At 46.1% G+C, this 19631-nt stretch overlaps 1 protein-coding gene across 1 annotated transcript in view; it reads right to left on the bottom strand.

Moving 5' to 3' along the window:
• Nucleotides 1–10262: 10262 nt before the first annotated feature.
• LOC142564921 (multidrug resistance-associated protein 1-like) overlaps nt 10263–19631 on the bottom strand; it is a 75485-nt gene continuing 66116 nt past the window's right edge. Inside the window, exons 26-28 of the mRNA XM_075676129.1 lie at nt 17745–17911; nt 16681–16875; nt 10263–14227 (exon numbers count right to left, since the gene is read on the bottom strand). Coding sequence (XP_075532244.1) covers nt 14116–14227; nt 16681–16875; nt 17745–17911 — 474 coding nt within the window. The 3' untranslated portion in view covers nt 10263–14115. The remainder of the gene's footprint in view (nt 14228–16680; nt 16876–17744; nt 17912–19631) is intronic.

The following is a 19631-nucleotide window of genomic DNA, read 5'->3' as shown; positions in this document are numbered from 1 at the left end:
GGGTGTTTGGACCTTTAAGGCCCTCGGCGGAGGCAACACACCTCTTTGGCCTCTGCTTCACGTAGACGGCACCCCTGGACTGACCCACCCAGGGGAAATCGGTAGTTGCCTTTTCCTTTCTCTTTCTCCCTCAAATCTTCGTCTTTCTCCCACTTTTAAACTTTCCTGTCCTCTCTTTATTTTCGTATTACTTCTGGCTTCGTAGGCAGCGAGGGTTAACCTTGTGCACTATATCCATCCAGTCTTGGGTATATGTATTAGGTTACGGCGGGGTTGTACCGCTGACGTGCGCAGAACTGAATATCTCCGTCCTGTGTCGTCCCCTGGTTGGGCTCCATGGTGGGCGGCGGCCATCCCTGCCGAAAACACCATACTTCTAATGGCCACTTCTTTTCCCCGACTACCAGATCGCCCTCAGAAACGAGGGCGCACCGAAGATATTTTCCAATTTCTTGGAAACAAACCGCCAAACTTCCCCCGATTTCACGTAATTCATTCAAACAAACCTGAAAAGCCCATGAGAATGATTTCTCCATTCCTCGTCTCTAAGTATCTCACTGAAACTCTTGGTACAGGCTATAAAGCATCGAAACTGGCTAGCGGCGATCTCCTTTTGGAACTCCGCAATCCGAAACAGTTTGAAAACCTTCCTAAAGTTGAGTCGTTTGGGGAAATCCCAGTAACAGTAACCCCATACCGAACTATGAACACCAGCCGTGGTGTTGTTTCTGACGACGATTTGATGGAGCTCACAGAAGCCGAACTGTTGGAAGGCTGGAGTGAGCAAAACGTGATCAATGTTAAAAGAATCATGCTAAGGCGCGACGGCAAGGAGATAAAAACCAAGCATCTTGTACTGACTTTCTCCTAAAGCATTCTGCCTGAGACACTCGAGGCCGGCTATGTAATGCTATGGGTCAGGCCGTATGTTCCAAATCCTCTCCGCTACTTCAAATACCAGCGTTTCGGCCACAGTTCCCAGAACTGCCGAGGCCAGCAGACATGTGCAAAATGTAGTTCCCGTGACCATGCCTCTGAAACGTGCGAGAACACTCCACACTGCATGAACTGTGATGGCGAGCATGCCGCATACTCGCGGTCATGCCAGTCTTGGAAGAAAGAAAAAGAAATAGTCACTATCAAAGTAAAAGAAAACATATCATTTAAAGAGGTGCGCAGGCGGGTTGCATACCTTCCTAAGGCCAGCTTTGCCGAAGTGGCGCGTCAGGGGGCTGCGTCACAACGGCCTCCGGCGGCTGTACGACCCACAAGCCGTGAGTCGGCAGTTACGCCATCTGCCCCCGCGACGGTTGCAGCTAGCGCTGCTCCGTCAACCGAGGAGAAGGGACCATCGACCCCGAAGGTGGGCGCAGCCAAGGCTGCCTCAACCTCCCAGGTCCCTTCCAGCGCTGGCAACGGCTGGCGCAGCCAAATCCCCCAGGAAGCCCCATCGACCTCCGGGCTGGTGGGCGCAAGGGTCTTGCCTTCCGAGGCAGGACTCACTCGGAAAACTTCTAGCTCTCAAGAGCACGTGTCCGGCGCCTCGCTAGAGGTAATGGACACTACACCTGTCCTGAAGGCGCACCAAACGCCTAAGGAGCGGCGGGGCTCCCTCGAACGCTTCAAAAAGGGCAAAACCCCGATTACAGGGCCTCGAAAGAGCTCTGTAATCTAAGGCATAACTTCCGTTTCCATACACACAGCACCAAATTATCTTCATTATGGACACGCTAATTATGCAGTGGAACGTCAGAGGTCTCCTCAGAAACCTTGATGATGTTCAAGAACTTCTCTACGAACTCACTCCAAAAGTGCTGTGTGTACAGGAAACCCATCTTAAATCTAAACACACTAACTTTCTTTGTCATTATGTTATTTTTTGTAAAGATCGTGATGATGCCATCGCATCATCTGGCGGTGTAGCCATTATACTCGATAAAGGTATAGCGTGTCAACATCTACAGCTACAAACGCCCCTAGAGGCAGTGGCCGTTCGAGCCATACTTCTAAACAAACTTATTACCGTCTGCTCTCTGTATATACCCCCGCACTATCATCTCCATAAACATGAATTCCATGCATTAATAGACCAATTACCCCAACCCTATTTGTTTCTAGGAGATTTCAATGCACACAGCAACCTATGGGGTGACTCTCATTGCGATGTGCGGGGTCAACTGATTGAACAGTTTCTCTTTTCATCTGCTGCATGCCTTTTGAATAGTAAGGCACCTACATATTATAATACTGCACATAAGACCTATTCCTCTATAGACCTCAGTATTGCATCTCCCACCCTTTTACCTGATCTTAAATGGAATGTTATTAGAAATCCATACGGGAGCGACCATTTCCCGATAGTTCTGTCTACACCGAAGACGAATGAATGTCCCCCACAGTTTCCTCGGTGGAAAACTGATTCAGCCGACTGGGAACAGTTCCAAAAATTACTCTCATATCGTGGGCTGACGTTTCTACTCTAAGCCTGGAAGCTGCGGTTGAATACTTCACCTTTTTTCTGATTGATGCCGCGACCAAATGTATCCCAGAAACAAAGGGATACTCTAACAAGCACCATGTTCCATGGTGGAACGAGGAGTGTCGTAACGCGCGTAAAAAGCAGAACAAAGCATGGGGGCTGTTCCGCGATTCTCCGACTGCAGAAAACCTTGTTAATTTCAAGCATGTCAAATCTCAGGGAAGGAGAACGCACCGACAAGCTAGAAGAAAGAGTTGGCAAAAATATATATCAGGAATTAACTCTTACACGGATGAGACAAAGGTCTGGAATAGAGTGCACAGAATAAAAGGCCGACAACCTTACTCGCTACCCTTAGTAAATACACAGGGAGATAGTATGGAAGACCAGGCGAACTATCTAGGCGCACATTTTGAACGCATATCCAGTTCGTCACATTATTCTGACACATTTCAAAGACATAAAATACGAATAGAACGGCAGCCATTAGTACGAAAAAGTGCAAATTGTGAGGCATACAATAGACCATTTGGTATAGCAGAGCTTCAAGCAGCACTAAACGGCTGCAACAAATCTGCCCCAGGCTCTGACCGCATAATATATGAAATGTTAAAGCACCTGCCATCTGAAACACAAAGAACTCTTCTTTTTCTTTACAATGGTATATGGTCTTCCGGCCAGATTCCCTCTGTCTGGAAAGAGGCCATTATAATTCCCATTTTGAAACAGGGTAAGGACCCTTCCTTGGCAAACAGTTATAGACCGATAGCGTTGACAAGCTGCCTATGCAAACTCTTTGAAAAGATGGTGAATAAACGCTTGCTCCACTATCATGAAACCAACAAAATATTAGACCCATACCAATGCGGTTTCAGGGAAGGTAGGTCGACGACAGACCAGCTTGTCCACATGGAAATGTACATTCGTGAAGCCTTTATCCATAAACAGCTTGTCGTATCTGTATTCCTTGATATGGAAAAGGCATATGACACTACGTGGCGCTTCGGGATCCTTTGGGATCTTTCTGGAATGGGTATACGCGGCAACTTGCTGACCATTATTGAGAGCTACCTGTCTGACAGAACATTTCGCGTTAGAATTGGCAATGTGCAGTCTCGATCATTCTCACAGGAGACAGGTGTGCCGCAGGGTGGAGTGCTGAGCTGTACACTCTTTATTGTGAAAATAAACTCCTTACATACCATCATACCTCGCACACTCTTTTACTCGGTTTATGTGGACGATGTACAGATAGCTTTTAGGTCGTGCAATCTCAGCATCTGCGAGAGGCAGCTACAGCTTGGCCTGAACAAACTCTCAAAGTGGTCAGAAGAAAATGGTTTTAAGTTTAACCCTCAAAAAAGCACATGTGTTCTCTTCACAAACAAGAGAGGCATGTCACCGGAACCCGCCATTGACCTTAACGGAGAACGACTATCGGTCAGTCTTGAACATAAATTTTTAGGTATTATTTTGGACACAAAACTTAATTTCATTCCTCACTTGAAATATCTTAAAGCTAAGTGCCTGAAGACTATGAACCTGCTGAAGCTGCTTTCTCGAACGAACTGGGGCAGTGACAGGAGGTGTCTGCTTAGCTTGTATAAAAGCCTTGTACGATCACGCCTCGACTACAGAGCCGTGGTGTATTAATCCGCATCGGACAGTGCTCTGAAAATTCTAGACCCGGTCCACAATCTAGGTATACGGCTGGCAACAGGCGCATTTAGGACAAGCCCTGTGGAAAGTTTGTATGTCGAAGCGAACGAATGGTCCCTACACCTACGCAGAACATATCTAAACTTTTGCTACTTTTTAAAATGTAAATCGAATGACGAACATCCGTGTTACTCAACTGTTCTTGACTTATCTTCTGCAAGACTTTACCGTAACCGCCCAACCGTTTGAGCTCCTCTGTCTGTGCGCTTAGAACAGCTGGCTGATGAAACCGGTATCCAACATCAAGAAACAGTCCTAAAGACTCCCACTAACCTTGCATCACCTTGGGAATGGCAGTCTATCCAGTGTGATATGTCTTTCCTCGCAATAACAAAACATGCGCCTGAGGTGCATATACATTCACACTTCCTCGAACTCCAGGCGAAGTACTCCTGCGCAGAGTTTTATACAGACGCTTCAAAGTCTACTTATGGTGTAGCTTATGCAGCGCTCAGACCTTCATTTTCAACGTCCGGCGCATTAAATCCAAACACCAGCATTTTCACAGCGGAGGCATACGCGATCCTCTCTGCTGTGAAACATATAAAACAAACAGGTATAACAAAGGCTGTCATATTCACAGACTCATTAAGCGTTGTTAGTTGTATATCAAGTCTACAAAAACACAAAAACTCCATCCTTAATGAAGTCTATAACCATCTATGTTCAGCATACATGTCTAACCAAATGATTGTTCTTTGTTGGGTGCCTGGCCATAGAGGCCTAGAGGGCAACGTAGCTGCTGACGAAAGGGCTACATTCGTACCTTTTTGTGATGCAAACGTTAATATACCTGTACCCTACGCAGACCTTAAGCCACTTTTACAGCATAAACTACGGAAATATTGGCAACGGCAATGGGACACTCAGGTATCCAACAAACTACACCTAATCAAACCGAAAATAGGAAACTGGATCTCTGAGAAAACAATGAGCCATCAGGAAGTACTGCTCTGTAGGTTAAGAATTGGGCACACCTATAGCACTCACTCGTATATTCTAACTGGAACTAACCCTCCGACATGCACTAGGTGTGGAAGTAGACTTACAGTCCTTCATGTTCTCGTTCAGTGCCCATTATTAGAAATGGAGAGAAAAAAGTTCTTCCCTTCCTTATACCGTCATAACATACCTCTGCACCCAGTCTTCTTTTTAGGCAATGACCCTCTATTTAATTTTAAATCAGTGCTCAAGTACTCAGAAGAAACTAATACCATAGAAATCATTTGGCCAGGCTATTTGTAGCACAGCCTCTGCTTAGAGGCTGTAGCTGCAATGAAATCACTTACAGAGCACATGCGTCGCAGCCCTTGCACTGAAGGGCTCTGCAGAGGCACTGGTGCTGCTATAAATTAACATGTTTTAGTATCTTATCGTTCTCAACGTACTTTTACAACCATAGGACTCACTTTTCATCGACATTATTTTAATAGATACACATTTTACACCATTTACAGCGAATATTTTAGGCCAATATACAGCCACTCGATTACCGCCATATTTATCGATACTCATTGCCACTCATCACCAAATGTCATGGCGCTCTTTGGCCATTTCTGGCCCTTGCGCCAAGAAACGATATCCATCAATCAGATATGAAGAATCCTGGGAGACCTTATTACTCAACCGCGAAGCGGAAGAGCAACGCAAAGTCATCGGTCAGCAGCCCAGTCCCAAGGGATTCCGGCCGACGGTTAGGGGAATGAATGGAGGTTGAGGCTAAAGCCTTCTTCTCTCCCCCCTTTTGTGTCATTTTTGACGGGCGCAAATAAAAGTTATTTCTCTCTGTCTCTGTCTTGCGCGGACAAAGAGCACACGCATAACACAGGCTTGCGAGAGCGGCAGCAAGGGTGACGTGGCGCCGTGGCGATGCGCTCTCCCCTCACGCAACGCCTCACGCGCTACCGAGGCAACTGTAGTGTTCACTTTCTCCCGCTCTGGTCCGTCGAGGCGCGCTCGTGCCCGGCGTTCCAGCTCAATCGGTGCCGTTGCATTAAAGGGCCCGCATGCGGCGAAAAAAATATGACAGTTGTCTACTAAAGCCTAAGCATTCTTTGCCACCGGAAATACCATGGGTAGACGTGCATGAGCTAGGAGAGGCAAGTAAGCATAAGTAAGCCAAACAAAGTCACAGCCGACCCAAGCAATGCTTACGCATTAGTAGACAGTTCTCAGAATTTTTGTCGCTTTGTACGTCTTCCATCCCACCTGGTCACAACAAGAGCCGGGAGAGCATGGTCTCGATAACACAGCTGTAGAAAACGCGGAGACTATCGATATAGAAGTAAGGACTCATTTGACCGATGGAATTTTTTATTTCTAATGATTCATAATCAGGTTAAAGCTAATTTATCTGTAACTCTAATTTCATCAGATAAACGCTCTGACACATGCACAGTTTACACATACAGCCGCAAGTTACATGGAAGGATACATTCAAATATAGCTTTTTTCTGAGGGCGATTAAAGAATGTAATGAATTACTAAACGCAGTGGTCATATCTCCCTTCATCAGTCACTGTACGGCTGGTTTGGAGACTCTTATGCTCTCAGATACGAGTAGGTCTTGGCAGGAAGAAGTCCTCAGCAACGTTTCCCGCAGCGGCGAACACGTCCTCCTACCAATAGACATCAAAGGGGCTTTCGACGATGTCAGCCACCAAGGAATCCTAGAAGGGCTGGCCAACACCGACTGCGGCAAGCAAAGGTACAAGTATGTTCAGAGCTTCCTGAGCCACCGCACGGCAGAGCTGAAGATGGGAGAGATCCAGACTCCAGTGTACCACCCTCCCAACAAGGGCACACCACAAGGTGCTGTCATCTCTCCCACACTGTTCAACATCGACATGATCGGCCTCGCAAGCAAACTGCAGGACATAGCAGGTCTTCGGCATGCAATCTAGGCAGACGACATAACACTCTGGACCACAACAGGGTCCCTCGTTGAAAAAGAACAGCTGCAAACTGCAGCAAATCTCATCTACAATCTACAAATCTACAATGCTCCCCCAAGAAATCTGAGCTCCTACGAGTCTGGCAAGGCCAGGGTAACCACACAGTACACACAGACCCAACAAGAAAACTTGAGGTACGCCTCAACGGGGGCCTCATACCAGAGAAGCCATTGCACAGGGTGCTGGGCATGTGGCTGCAGTCCAACCAGCGGGCCACACACACAATTACACTCCTCAAAACCAGTGTCAAGGTGATATCATGCATGATCTCCCGTGTAACGTCCATGAACAGAGGCATGAAGGAAAGGGACACCCTCCGACTGGTCAGAAGCCTGGTGGTGAGCAGAATCACATACAGCCTGCCCTACTACCATCTCACACAGTCCGAGACGAAGCAGGCCGACACACTTTTGAGGATGGCTTCCAAGACCGCTCTCCGCCTGCCAATGAATACATCGACTGAAAAATTATTGGCGCAAGGGTTGCACAACACCCTCAGTGAACTGACAGAAGCCCTTTACATCTCACAACAACAGAGACTTGCGCGGGCTCGCATGGGCCGGCAGGTCCTACAAATCTTGGGGTTCCCAGCTATAACAACACGAACCCAAGAAACCTGCTTGATACCTCGTCGCATCCAGGACAGGTTTCACGTTGTCCCGATACCACGTAACATGGATTCTAACCTACACTCCAGCAGGAGGAGAGCAACAGCCCAGTACATGGAGAAAGTGTTCAGGTTCAATACCACGGCCAGTTTTACGGATGCTGCCATGTATGGGACGAACAACAAGGGCGCAGTGGCAGTGGTATGCGGCCACCAAGGCCACGTTGCCACCGCTGCACCGACCCGCCCCTGCACGATTACGGAAGCCGAAGAGCTGGCCATAGTGTTAGCCATCCGCAAGGGCCTACACGCAAACCAACCACTGACAATCCTCATGGATTGCCAGCAGGCCTGCCGTAATTTCCTACAGGGAAGTGGAAGACCTGCTGCACAAGTCCTAGCCCAAATACTCAAGGAGGACCCTGAGGACTACACCAACCAAACCATCATCTGGATACCGGGCCACACTGGCATCACGGGTAACCTGCAGGCCGACAGAGCAGCTCGAGAATTCATACATAACTGAGCACTCATCACGCCGGCTGCAGCGGACCCTGTCGACCTCAAGTATTCAGCCATCGTGAACTACCACACAGGGCGTCGCTTGCGATATCCACCACTCCATCGAAATCTAAAGACAGAGGATGCCGCCGCCTGGCGTAGGCTCCAGACAGGCACTTACGCGAATCTACACGCATCACATCGCATACACCCCACAGCCTACAAGGACGAATGCCTGTGTGGGGCCACACCAACTCAATAACACATTACGTGGGAGTGCACACTACACAACTCTTCTTTAATACATCTCTACATTGTTATTATTAACCGAGGGTCCCGTTGCAGTCTTTGACTTTGGGACCCTCGTCTGTATATTGTTTCTTACCAATTCATTGTACTTAAAAAATAATAAACTGAACTGAACCCCGACACAAACACCACGTAGGAGCAATGGGAGGCACTGCTGTCCAGCTCGGCCCTCGACGACCAGCTCAAGCTGATCCAGAGAGCTGAGAAGATGGCAAGAGCCAGCGGAGCCCTGGACTAGGGGCCTCGACCATTAGCAGTTTTATTTATTATTCTTTTAATAAAGTTTATCTATCTCAAGGGCTCTAACGAGGCAGTGGTGCTGTAGACAATTTTAGCATCTGACATATTTTGTATATCATATCATTCTTTCACAATGCACCTTAATGCTCATAGTACACATCGTTTGTCATCACCCTAATCTTATTACATATACTTTACACACTTATACGCAACCATATTTAAAGTCCCTTTACAGCCACATCACATCAAATTCATAGAACTCGTACTACACTGTGAACTCATTACCACGGGCATGGCGCTCTTTGGCCATACCTAGCCCTTGCGCTATTAAACATGAAACATCATTCATTCATGGTGCGCTGACCTGTACTGCATCTATTGTTAAAATGAACTCTCTCCAAACCTTATGGTGACAAGGCCCATATATATAGCTTGTAAAGCTATGTGGAGTAGGGTAGCCAACCGGGCTCCGTACTGGTTAACCTCCCTATCTTTCCTTGCTCTCTCTCTACTGGACACCGCTTCAAGCTGTTTGCAAAGCATTACGATTTGTATAGTTCTCTTTCACGTGTTCAAAAGAAAACTAAAATGTTCCGTCATTGCCCACCATTTATCTATTTGTTTCAGAGGCTTTCGTTTAATACGAAAAACTAGTGACCCAAAAGGAAGAGCTCACAAAACAATTGAAAGTAATGTTTTACAGTGCAGCTGTATGTGGTTAGCGGATTTGTCTGTACGCTGAAAACTCCTCCAGCTCAACCCCATGCACAAAAACAAGAGGGAAAGAGAGCCGCGTGATTGGCTGCACCAGCAGTGACGTCATTGCTCTCAGTCGCAGCCGAGCATGCGGATCAGTTTCTCTCCGGCTCCGAAACGGGTAGGCCACACGTCATACATACTCCTGAGGAGCACAGCTCTTGATGAGCAACGCTGCGAGCAGAACCAGGAACGAGCTTGTCTACGCTATGCCGATGCTGCAGCCCAGGCTCAAAACAGGCTCATGCAACTGAGTGCAATTAGCAACTGCGTACTGAGGATCCAGCAGCCTACCAAGCCATCGTTTAATGAACCATCAGGATTCACACCGGGGCTGCATGTTTCAGCTTCGCTGATTAACTATCTGTACGGAATTCTTGGGTGGCGATTTTTTTGTCAAATGCTCTCTGAAAAATCTTGTACCATTATAATACGAACATAATAACTACTTACTACTGATTAATAAAAAAAAATACTGGCAGCTTCTTCAGGAGGTTACTAACAACATACAGCTTATTTCATCCGCACAGAAGTCATTGTTTCCTTTTTGAAACTTACTTCGTGTTAAGCGAGACAGTTGATACATCAGATCATGGCAACCAGCAGATCCAACAAAAATAATTGAAGTGCTACAGGTGACATGGGGGCTAAGACAGCTAGCACCTCGAAGTGGTTTGAACACGACACTGCTGCCAACTTTCATGAAAATGTCATTTTATTTCAAGTGTCATAAAAAACACACAAAAAAACTGGACATTTGTGTTTCCACCTGCCCACATGGTGCATGCAGCAGCAGCAAGCAGCAAAACACTGGTCTGCAACCCGTATGCCATAAAGTACAAATGTCCTAAAAGACTATGGTACAAAGTACGCGAAAGAGGTATCACACTGGCTCTGTCACAAGCAGCCCTTTTTTTTTTTCTAGCATGCGTACTTCTGAAAAATGCTTATTAAATATTTATATATATTTATACATATTTCAGAGCGATTGCAAAAGACAAAGATTCATTCACAATGCCCTGTGCTGCCTGGAAAACGGTCCTTTGGCGGCAATTGAATACTATACTCGTGGCTGGAAGGTAATAAATCCCCGCATGCCACGTAGCCACTTCAACAATGTACGAATACAGAGTCGATGCGCATTGTTGTATTGCCACACTTGCAAGTCATGCAACGAACACCATTACAGTTTACTCGTTAACCCTTTCCATACTGACTCGACGCCTGCCTTAAATCCTTTCTATTGAAATACACAGGTGACAGAAGTGAAAGTTGTCAACTCAGTCTTTCATCTAATTCATCTGCAGATCGTACATACTGTACGCCTGTGGATGTTGTATTGCTTGCTGAGATATGCACCAGGAAGTGTGAGAACGCATTTTGACAGCATCCGAATGGCTTTGTATTCCCCCCCCCCTTCTTTTTCTTAGTGCTAAAGGTGCCTAAAGTCCAACAAATGTCATCCTCCGTAAAGGATGTCCAGCTATTTTCTTTTCGAGTCTCAAATTTCTCGTCGGTACTGAAAGGGTTAACAGCCAGAAACACCTTGCTCACAAAATCTCTCCACCACACTGCTTCTGATTATTACTGTATATGGAGTGAAGGATCGACAAGAGGCCGACCAAGGCATCATCATATTCACTACGTACCAGTTTACAAAAGCAATGCAAAGACTTGTACAGTTGTGTGCAAATTTTCAACATTACTACCAAAGTAGTGCGTTGACACAAACCTAAGCTTTCGTAATTTCTTTCTCTCTGCATTTTTTAAATTGTGCAAACAGAGTTGCACAATGATGAAACGCTTGCTGAGGTTTCAATGCCCTAAAGTTTTCAAATTACTGGCAAAAAACTGGTACTATCTCGAGCCACATTAAGAAACAATATACAGTATTGCCCATTCTTTGAGGGGACAATGCGTTAGTATTCCAAGCCAATGCAACTTCAACATTCTCCTTTGCAGCCGATATGATGCCATCACTGGCCCCACACTGAAGTAAGATTAACAAGCACGCAGGTCTTTCGCATCAAGAGCTGAAAGCTTCATGCCTTAGTTCACAATAACTACAACAGGTGGCACTGGTGAGCAACGATTTGTGTTGATTGGAGGCCTGGGCCAATCGTTACAGATTGACACTGCCAAGGCCAGATCAGGTTACAGGCCGCTACGAGCAGTGATGCATGGCATTTTCCCAAGATTGGACAACAATACACAGATGCACAAAAAAAGCATAACGAGTCTAAAGAACACTATTATATGCATTTCTCAAAAGACCACCTTCTAAATTTTTTAGGGCTGAAGCTGCAGAAATTCCACGAAAAATTACACAAGATGTGTAAACACACCATGCCGATTAGCAAAGGTACACAGTGAAACACTTATGGTCTATTCAAATATCGACAGTGCTGAACACATAGACAGCTGCGTAAAGTGAATAGTACAATGACGTAGCATAACGAATGAAAAATGCGGGAGCAATCAAATAAATCCGTGACTTTTGTTCGCACGTGGTAGAACATTACGAGAGGGGAGAAAAAGAAACACTGATGCAAGAAACACTATGATGAGTGGCAGTCATTATTACAGCCCCAACAAATGTGACACCATAAATTAGAGTAAAATGGAACATTTAGCGCAAAAAAAGGCATAAACGCAACACATTTTCGAATCCTCATTATGACCAATAACACAACTTCAAGGCAAAGATACCAGTAAGGTTTTTCACATTTCACTTTTACGAAGTCCTTGTGATGCACAATGTTAAGTCAATGCCCAAACCGAGCCTGAGCAAGCAGCTATAGCTGGCTCGAAAAATGACTACAATAACAGTGCTGCATCTTATCGCATCATGGCAATGGCATTAAACAACCGCCCAGTATTTCCGAAGTGCAGCATATAAGGATGAATGGCACAAGATCCCAGATGCTTCATAGGTTCACTCAATATGGTAGTCCTAACTGCTTGTAAAATATTTTAAAAAATCCTCAATCAGTGCAAGTTGGCTATAGGTGCATGACACTAACAATATTAGGTTCTGTTACGCAGCAACAACTAAATCCTACAGCTCATCAGAGTGTAGCTTTAGATGCTGAAACTTTCCTGCATAGTTCATGCCAACTATATTAGGTAGTGCTAGTGAGCAACACTTCCAATTGACTGGATAACTGGGCCATGCCTTGCAGGCAACGAGTGCCAAATATAGATCAGGTTAGAACAACTGTGACTAAGATTTAGGGATTGCTGAAGTAACCGATAGATCACTAATGATTGATCAGCTCACTGTTTTTTTTCCAAGTTTTTACCACCACAATAATAGATGGTTCTCATAAGCAATGCCTTGCACTCTTCGGAAATTTAGCCAAGCCTCATGGATTGCCATTTAGAAAATCGGGTCAGTTTAAACCAGCTGTCCAAAGCACAGGTTACAGTCTGCACTACACACAGTAACTTAAGTTGAAGTACCTTGATCTTGTAGACGCTTTGCACATACATTCATCATTCTGTCCATGAGCATGTACTGACAAGGAATCAAAGAGAAGTTGCACAAAGCCTCAGGCACTTACATCAAATGTTGGCCCTTGAAGCCTGTTTGTTTCTCGACAGGAAGCCTGACGTACGGTTTGCCATTGCAAATCCAAACTTTAAACATAAAAAAAAAAGTGTGAGGACTACTGCAAGCATTTATACAACAAGTGGCACAGTCACTAGCAATGAGACTCTTCTCATTTTCAGGATCGGCACATGCCAACGTCATGGGCCACTTTTTTCTTATGACTAAATTGTTTTTATTCTGTGACAAAATGTTGGTTACAAAAGCCTTTGAAGTGTACTCTTCTCCGAGATTCCTAAGAAACCTACCTCATCCACCTAACACACATTTCGAACGGACTTCAAGAAGTGACTCTTTGCAGCTTCTCGGCACGATATGGATCCGTGGCTTTTATTCAATAGCCAAGTATTGATATAAAAATGTGTTCATACTCCCTTGCGCTCCTCCGAGATTCCTACAATGCTAACCCCAACCCGCCAGAAGACGTTCACAATGGACTTCAGCTCTTCTGCGAGCCACAACGCCTCCAGGACACAAGTCTATATGTGGGTTCTGACATGTGAAATGAAAGAAACCCTGCCTTTTGCCACTTCAGCAAACCCACAACCTAGCTAAAAGGAGCACGGGTTAAGGAAAGGTGAACAAAAGATTTCACGCCGAGCAATCCTGAGACAAAAGCTCATAAGCTCACTGACGGCGTGGAAAATGAGCTTCTTCATAGCAACGCAGTGCACAGGGGCTAAGAGGAACTCGAAATAAAATTAAAAAGAACACAAGATAAATCTGAAATCTGCACAGTGTCCTGACATGGCAGCCGCTGCGATCTAAGGCACGCTTGACGTGCCCACCTGTGCCTGGTGAGATGGCGGACAGGGAAATGGGAGAGGGTGTGTGGTGAGAGCGGAAGGAAAAGGTAGGGGCCTAGAAGGATGGCGGTGGTGAACAATGTGCATAATAATATTAACGATAATAATAACATAGGCTAATTGTGCATCGTCAATCAGGCCAGGCCTGCATCCTTGGCCATGCCGTGAAAGATGGAATTCTCAGCGGCCAACAGGCTGGCCGGGGTGTCAAACTCGGCCACCCTCCCTTGCTCCAGCACCAGGATCCTGCGCATCAATTGGTGATCGGTGTAAACTGATTGGCTGACTTGAGGGTGAATACGACAAACTGGAGCTCTAAAATGCATATACAGAAATTCATTGCAAAAGAACGTAGCTGACTACAGTAAAACCTCGTTAAACCGTACCCGTTTAAACAGTAGTTTCGCTTTAAACGTAGTAAAGTCAAATCCCTGACTCAGCGGCCATTGAACATAATGTGTTTTGTATCTGCATAAACCGTACCAGCTTATTGCGTACATATCAGTTAGCACGCAGTGTTTCCACTTTTCATCGCGCAAACAGGGTGGTGTGTCGTCTCCATCGGGCACTCCAGCAGAACTAGCCTCAGAGATCGAAACAATGGCCTCCAAGCGCCCTGTGCCTTTGGACATGAAGCCACAACAACATGAACATCATTTCGGCGGCATGCCAGAGAGCGTTGTGTCGTCGCACAAGCGAGGACTCGCGTCATGCCGAAGCTCGGATAAAAAAGACGCCGGATGCTCAGCATAGAAGAAAAATTAAGACATTGTTCGAGCTATCGAACGTGATACGAAGAAGTCGGCACTGGCACGCGACAGGGATCTGCTGTTGACTACGGTGTGTGGCATTTGGAATGCAAAGAAGTTGCACGGCAGCGCTGCTGCGACCACGAAGAGATGTCGGCTGCGAGGTTCGACTTTTTGCCATCGTTGCCTCTGTTGTTGCCGAAGCGTCGGCTAGCAACAGTGATGAGGGCGACACGGAAAGCGACAGCACGGGCGAGTCAGGCCCGACAGTGGCAGCAGCTGCACCTTACGTCAACCTCATGAATGCAACTGTCGCGGCGAGAACAGCACCCCACAATGAAAAAGGCGCCCCGCGACTTCTGCAGCGCTAGCGCGCACGTGCACGGAGAATACGTAACGCCAACGAGGAATCTGCCATGCGAGTATTTGCCAAGAAGAGGGGACTGGCTGAAAAGCTGCCGCGCAGCTTCAGTAAGTTTGAGGCCGCTGTCGCTGCTAGGCCGCGGGGGCACCAAACGAAAATAACACTTGTCGCACGAAATGAATAAATACTGCAGGTTTTTTTCCCGTTTCATCGCACCCTCTCTGAGTTCCATTTTTGACAGGTAAGTGGTTGATCTCGTGCTATATCGGTTAAACAGTACTACCGTTTAGCACGTACTTTTTCCGAGCTCCGGCCAACTACGGTTTAACGAGGTTTCACTGTATACATAAGACAAAACTTTCTGCCAGACATGTGAAAAAAGAAAGGCACGCGAATATTAATTTCAGTGATGCCCTGCCATAAGGCTGCGAGACGGCCGTCATTGCTTCAGGGCTCCACAGTTCCAGACTTTCATGACCCGCACACAAATCCAGCGTTTCTAAAACAGTTTTTGATGCAATGTGTACTGACTAGGGGTGTGCGAATATCAAAATTTTCGAACACGAATTGAACACGAATACTTAGCCTCGAATATTGATAATGACATACACATGCACTTATTAGCAAGTCGGTTTATTTTAAAATGTTGGAACACTGCAATTACATTGTCATTGGTAAAAAGTTTGAACTAGTAAGCTGTCATGGCTCGTGTTAGCATTGGAAAGTTGAACAATTTCTGTTAGTTCTCTGTTCTTGCTAACCTGTGCCCTATTATACCGCGTCAATTTCCTGCAAACTCAGAGGCACTTGATCCTGTATAGTTATCATTCATCGCATTTTCTGTCAAGCAATAAGCTCAGGATTGGGTGTGGAACCTGCAAAAGAGTGCACTCTTGCTGTACACAAACCTAACGCTAAGAACCTTGCTTGTTCCCGCACAGCCAGCAACAATTCGATCTGGTTCGAATATTCGCATCCAGTCGAATATTAAAAAAAATTTAATATACCTGGTTTTCAAATCGAATACGAATTAAAAATATAACATTCGAAATTTTTGAACATTCACACACCCCTAATAGTGACCTCTATCGAAGTCGCCTTTATAATAATTTTCACAGCTTTAAAGTAGAGTTCCGTTAACTCAAACCTGACGGGACTGACAATGTTGATCAAGTTATCTGGGGTGTCGAATTAAACAAGATGATAAAAAAATGCCAAAATTTACCGCTGATTCATTTGGTGGTCCAAAGTGGAAAACTAGTGTAGAAATTACGTTAAAGCTCCTAAACAAAGTAAAAATCTTGCGCGCACCTGGATGCTAAGTGTTACATATCTAGCGACCCAAATTAGTTGGATTTGTTGGATGGTTGGCTTCAAACCTGCTTTTGGCAGCACGGCAGCCCGTGTACTACCGATTAGGGCATGGACTACCCAGCGAGCAAACTTGATGGGAAGCTAGTTGGGTGCAGACAAACAAACATACCGCAAACTGCGTGAAGTTCCCAAAGAATGCTAACCGCATTAAAATTTTATCACCAAGAGTACACTGAGGAACCTAGAGGGGGCAGCGCGAGCACTACACCAACCTGTCGTAGTCCAGGATGGTGTTGAGCCGGTGGGCGATGGTGAGGATTGTGGAGCCGGCAAACTCCCGCCGGATTGTCTGCTGGATGAGCTCGTCCGTCTCCATGTCCACGGCCGCTGTCGCCTCGTCCAGCACAAGCACCTTGGACTTTCGCAGCAGCGCCCGTGCCAGGCACAGCAGCTGACGCTGGCCCACACTGCGCAGTTCCAAGAAAGCTTGAGTGGATGTCGGTATGACAGCATCGCATTTTCAGACAACTTTTTTTTCTCACTGTGAAGGCAAAGCTAGAAAACCGAATTAAGCCATGTGGAACAACCGCCGGAAATACATTTGCTGGGCTCCTAACGTGCACCTTTTTCCAAAGAAAATGGTTTCATAACGGCCAGAGCATTACAATCTGATCCAAAAACAAACTGCATTCGAGGCATTGGCAATGGCCCACCTTCAGAGCTGGCGCCATTTGTCACTGTCCTCACATACTGGCAACAGAACTAGTTCTCACATAGGTTGGCGGTGATAATGTACTGCTTTCAGTATGAAAAATCATTAAAAAGATATGGTGTTTTACATGCTAAGTTAATGGCAAGAGCCACGTCACATGTTGGCGAAGTCGAGGTGTGGGTCACAATCACATTCAAGACTACAACTGTACAAGAAATGATGAATATTAAACGCAATGGATCGTATGGAGGTTGACACATGCTTTGTAGACAGAGATAGTTGTCTGACAGTGGGGATGGGCATCAAATGTTAATTCATATACGGGAAGGTAAATCCTGCAGGTTTCATCTTTATCTGACTGACAATCTGAAGCGTACAATTTCTTTTTCTCGTTATAAAATTGGGTATGCACGATATTCCAATGCACGTTACTTTCTTCCCTTGAACCCATAAAAACAGGCTTCATGCTGAGTGAATATGGTAATTCGGAAGTTATGTTTGTCGACTGTGTCCCCTTCTCCTGCGCGTCTACTAGGTGATGCAAGGTTTACATGATCCAAAAAGAACCATTCTCTAAAACGAGTATAATGGCAGGAAAGCTGAAAGAACAGAGCATGAACTGACCTGAGGTTCTCGCCACCCTCCTGAACTTCATGCTCAAGGCCGCGGTCGAGGCCCGAGATGAACGTCTTCAGGTGCGAGAGCTCCAGGGCTGCCCAGATCTCCTCATCGCTCTTGGACTTGAATGGGTCCAGGTTGGTGCGCACGGTGCCGGAGAACAAAATCGGGTCCTGCAGCCAGGGAAGGGCGGCAGTGAAAAAGACATCTGACAAAAATGCACTGCGTTCAGGATTTCATTCTGTACAACATTTTACGACATGACAAGCTTAAGCAAAGTACGCAGACAGAAACAACTGCACAAAGCAAAATCATTGACGAGGAACGCCAGCCAACATAGGCCGCTTCCTGAGTGCTTTTGGTCACAGTTCATAATGGCTCGACGCGGATGGATAAAGCATTAAAGAGCAATAAGAGCTTATAATGATCGGAATGTCACCAATGCTCCTTGTGCTGTGGTCTGTACTAGTTCATGTCGCCGCAGCGCTGTCGTTGGTACTGGCCAGATCAAGTTTCACAATACTGATAATGACGTCAGGCTGCGTCTAGATGAGCAAGCGGCACAACGCTTACGCATATTTAGACAACTCACCGAGGTGTTTCTGCGTGAAATTTTATTTTCCTGACTGCGAAATTTTTTTTACATTCTCACGGCTCCTAGAGAGCCACAAAAATCTGATGTTGACTGTAAAAGCTTTGGTTGTGCATTAGATCCAGGTGCTGTTGTAGCTTTTTTTTTTTTTTGTGAGTGCTTGCGGGTCGGTGCTTAATAATTCAAAAACTATTCCACAACTATTTCATATTGAAACGAGCGAGCGGAGTTTGAATATTAGCTATTCGACTTGAGCACTGAATCATAAATAAATATGTTTGATTGTTTGTTCAAAATTGGCGACTATTTGCACATGTGTACAGTAAAAACTTGTTACTACGAACACCACATTAAAGAACTTTTCGGAAAGCCCTTGCTGATGGTTACAGTTTCAATGTAAAAATATTTCAGTATTGCGAACTAAAGACTTTTCAGAATAAAAATAGTTATTCAGTTTCCGTGTCATGCTAACAATGCCTCAATACAGTGGAACCCCGTTCATACGTTTTTCACCGGACCGGGAAAAAAAAACGTAACAGCCGGGAAAACGCAACAGTGAGGAAAGCTCCGAAAATGAATGAAAAAAAGTGCAGCTTCAACTATAGACAATTTATTTCCACAGAGTGCGCTTAGGACCTAAAAAAAAGTCCAGAATTGTGGCTTGCCGTTCCTTTCGCTCGCTAGAAATCACCACACGTTTCTCAATAGCCTGGAAGGCCGCATTGCTGTCAGCGTCGCTGTGAGGTGCGACGTACCTGCGGAGGAGGTCCAGAGCCGCAACGGCTTTTCGAAAGCTACGATTTGGCAACTCCCCGGCATCATGCGGCTCGTGCATCGCAGTCTGCGACTTCACTCGCGACCGAGATCCCATCGATCTCGGCGATGCTCTGACACTCTGACGTCCCGACAACAACATCCACGGCGACGTAGTCGTCGTATGTGACCGCCATTTTGGCTTTTGGCAAGTTTTGGCCGGGCTTGGCTATGGAGCTGGCTGCAAGAAGCCGCACGCCAATTCGATGGCGGCCTCTCGAACTGACGTGCGGCTTCTTGCAGCCAGTTCCATAGCCAAGCCCGGCCAAAACTCGTCAAAAGCCAAAATGGCGGTTGGAGCGCGTTGCCTACTTTAGCCCAGGCGGGTTCGGGGGGCTAAGTTGCGACGTATCATGCGGGAACGTTTTCACAGCTACGACGTAACAGCGGGGTTCCTTATACATTGGATCCTATGGAAGCTATGCCGGGACCGGATGAAAACGACGTAGCAGCCGGGAAAACGCAGCAGTGAGGAACGTAACAGCGGG

This window comes from Dermacentor variabilis, chromosome 11 (assembly GCF_050947875.1).
Source record: "Dermacentor variabilis isolate Ectoservices chromosome 11, ASM5094787v1, whole genome shotgun sequence".
In the NCBI taxonomy this organism is placed as follows: domain Eukaryota; kingdom Metazoa; phylum Arthropoda; class Arachnida; order Ixodida; family Ixodidae; genus Dermacentor; species Dermacentor variabilis.
Note: the sequence above shows the minus strand (reverse complement) of the source record. Positions and strands in the feature narration are given on the sequence as shown.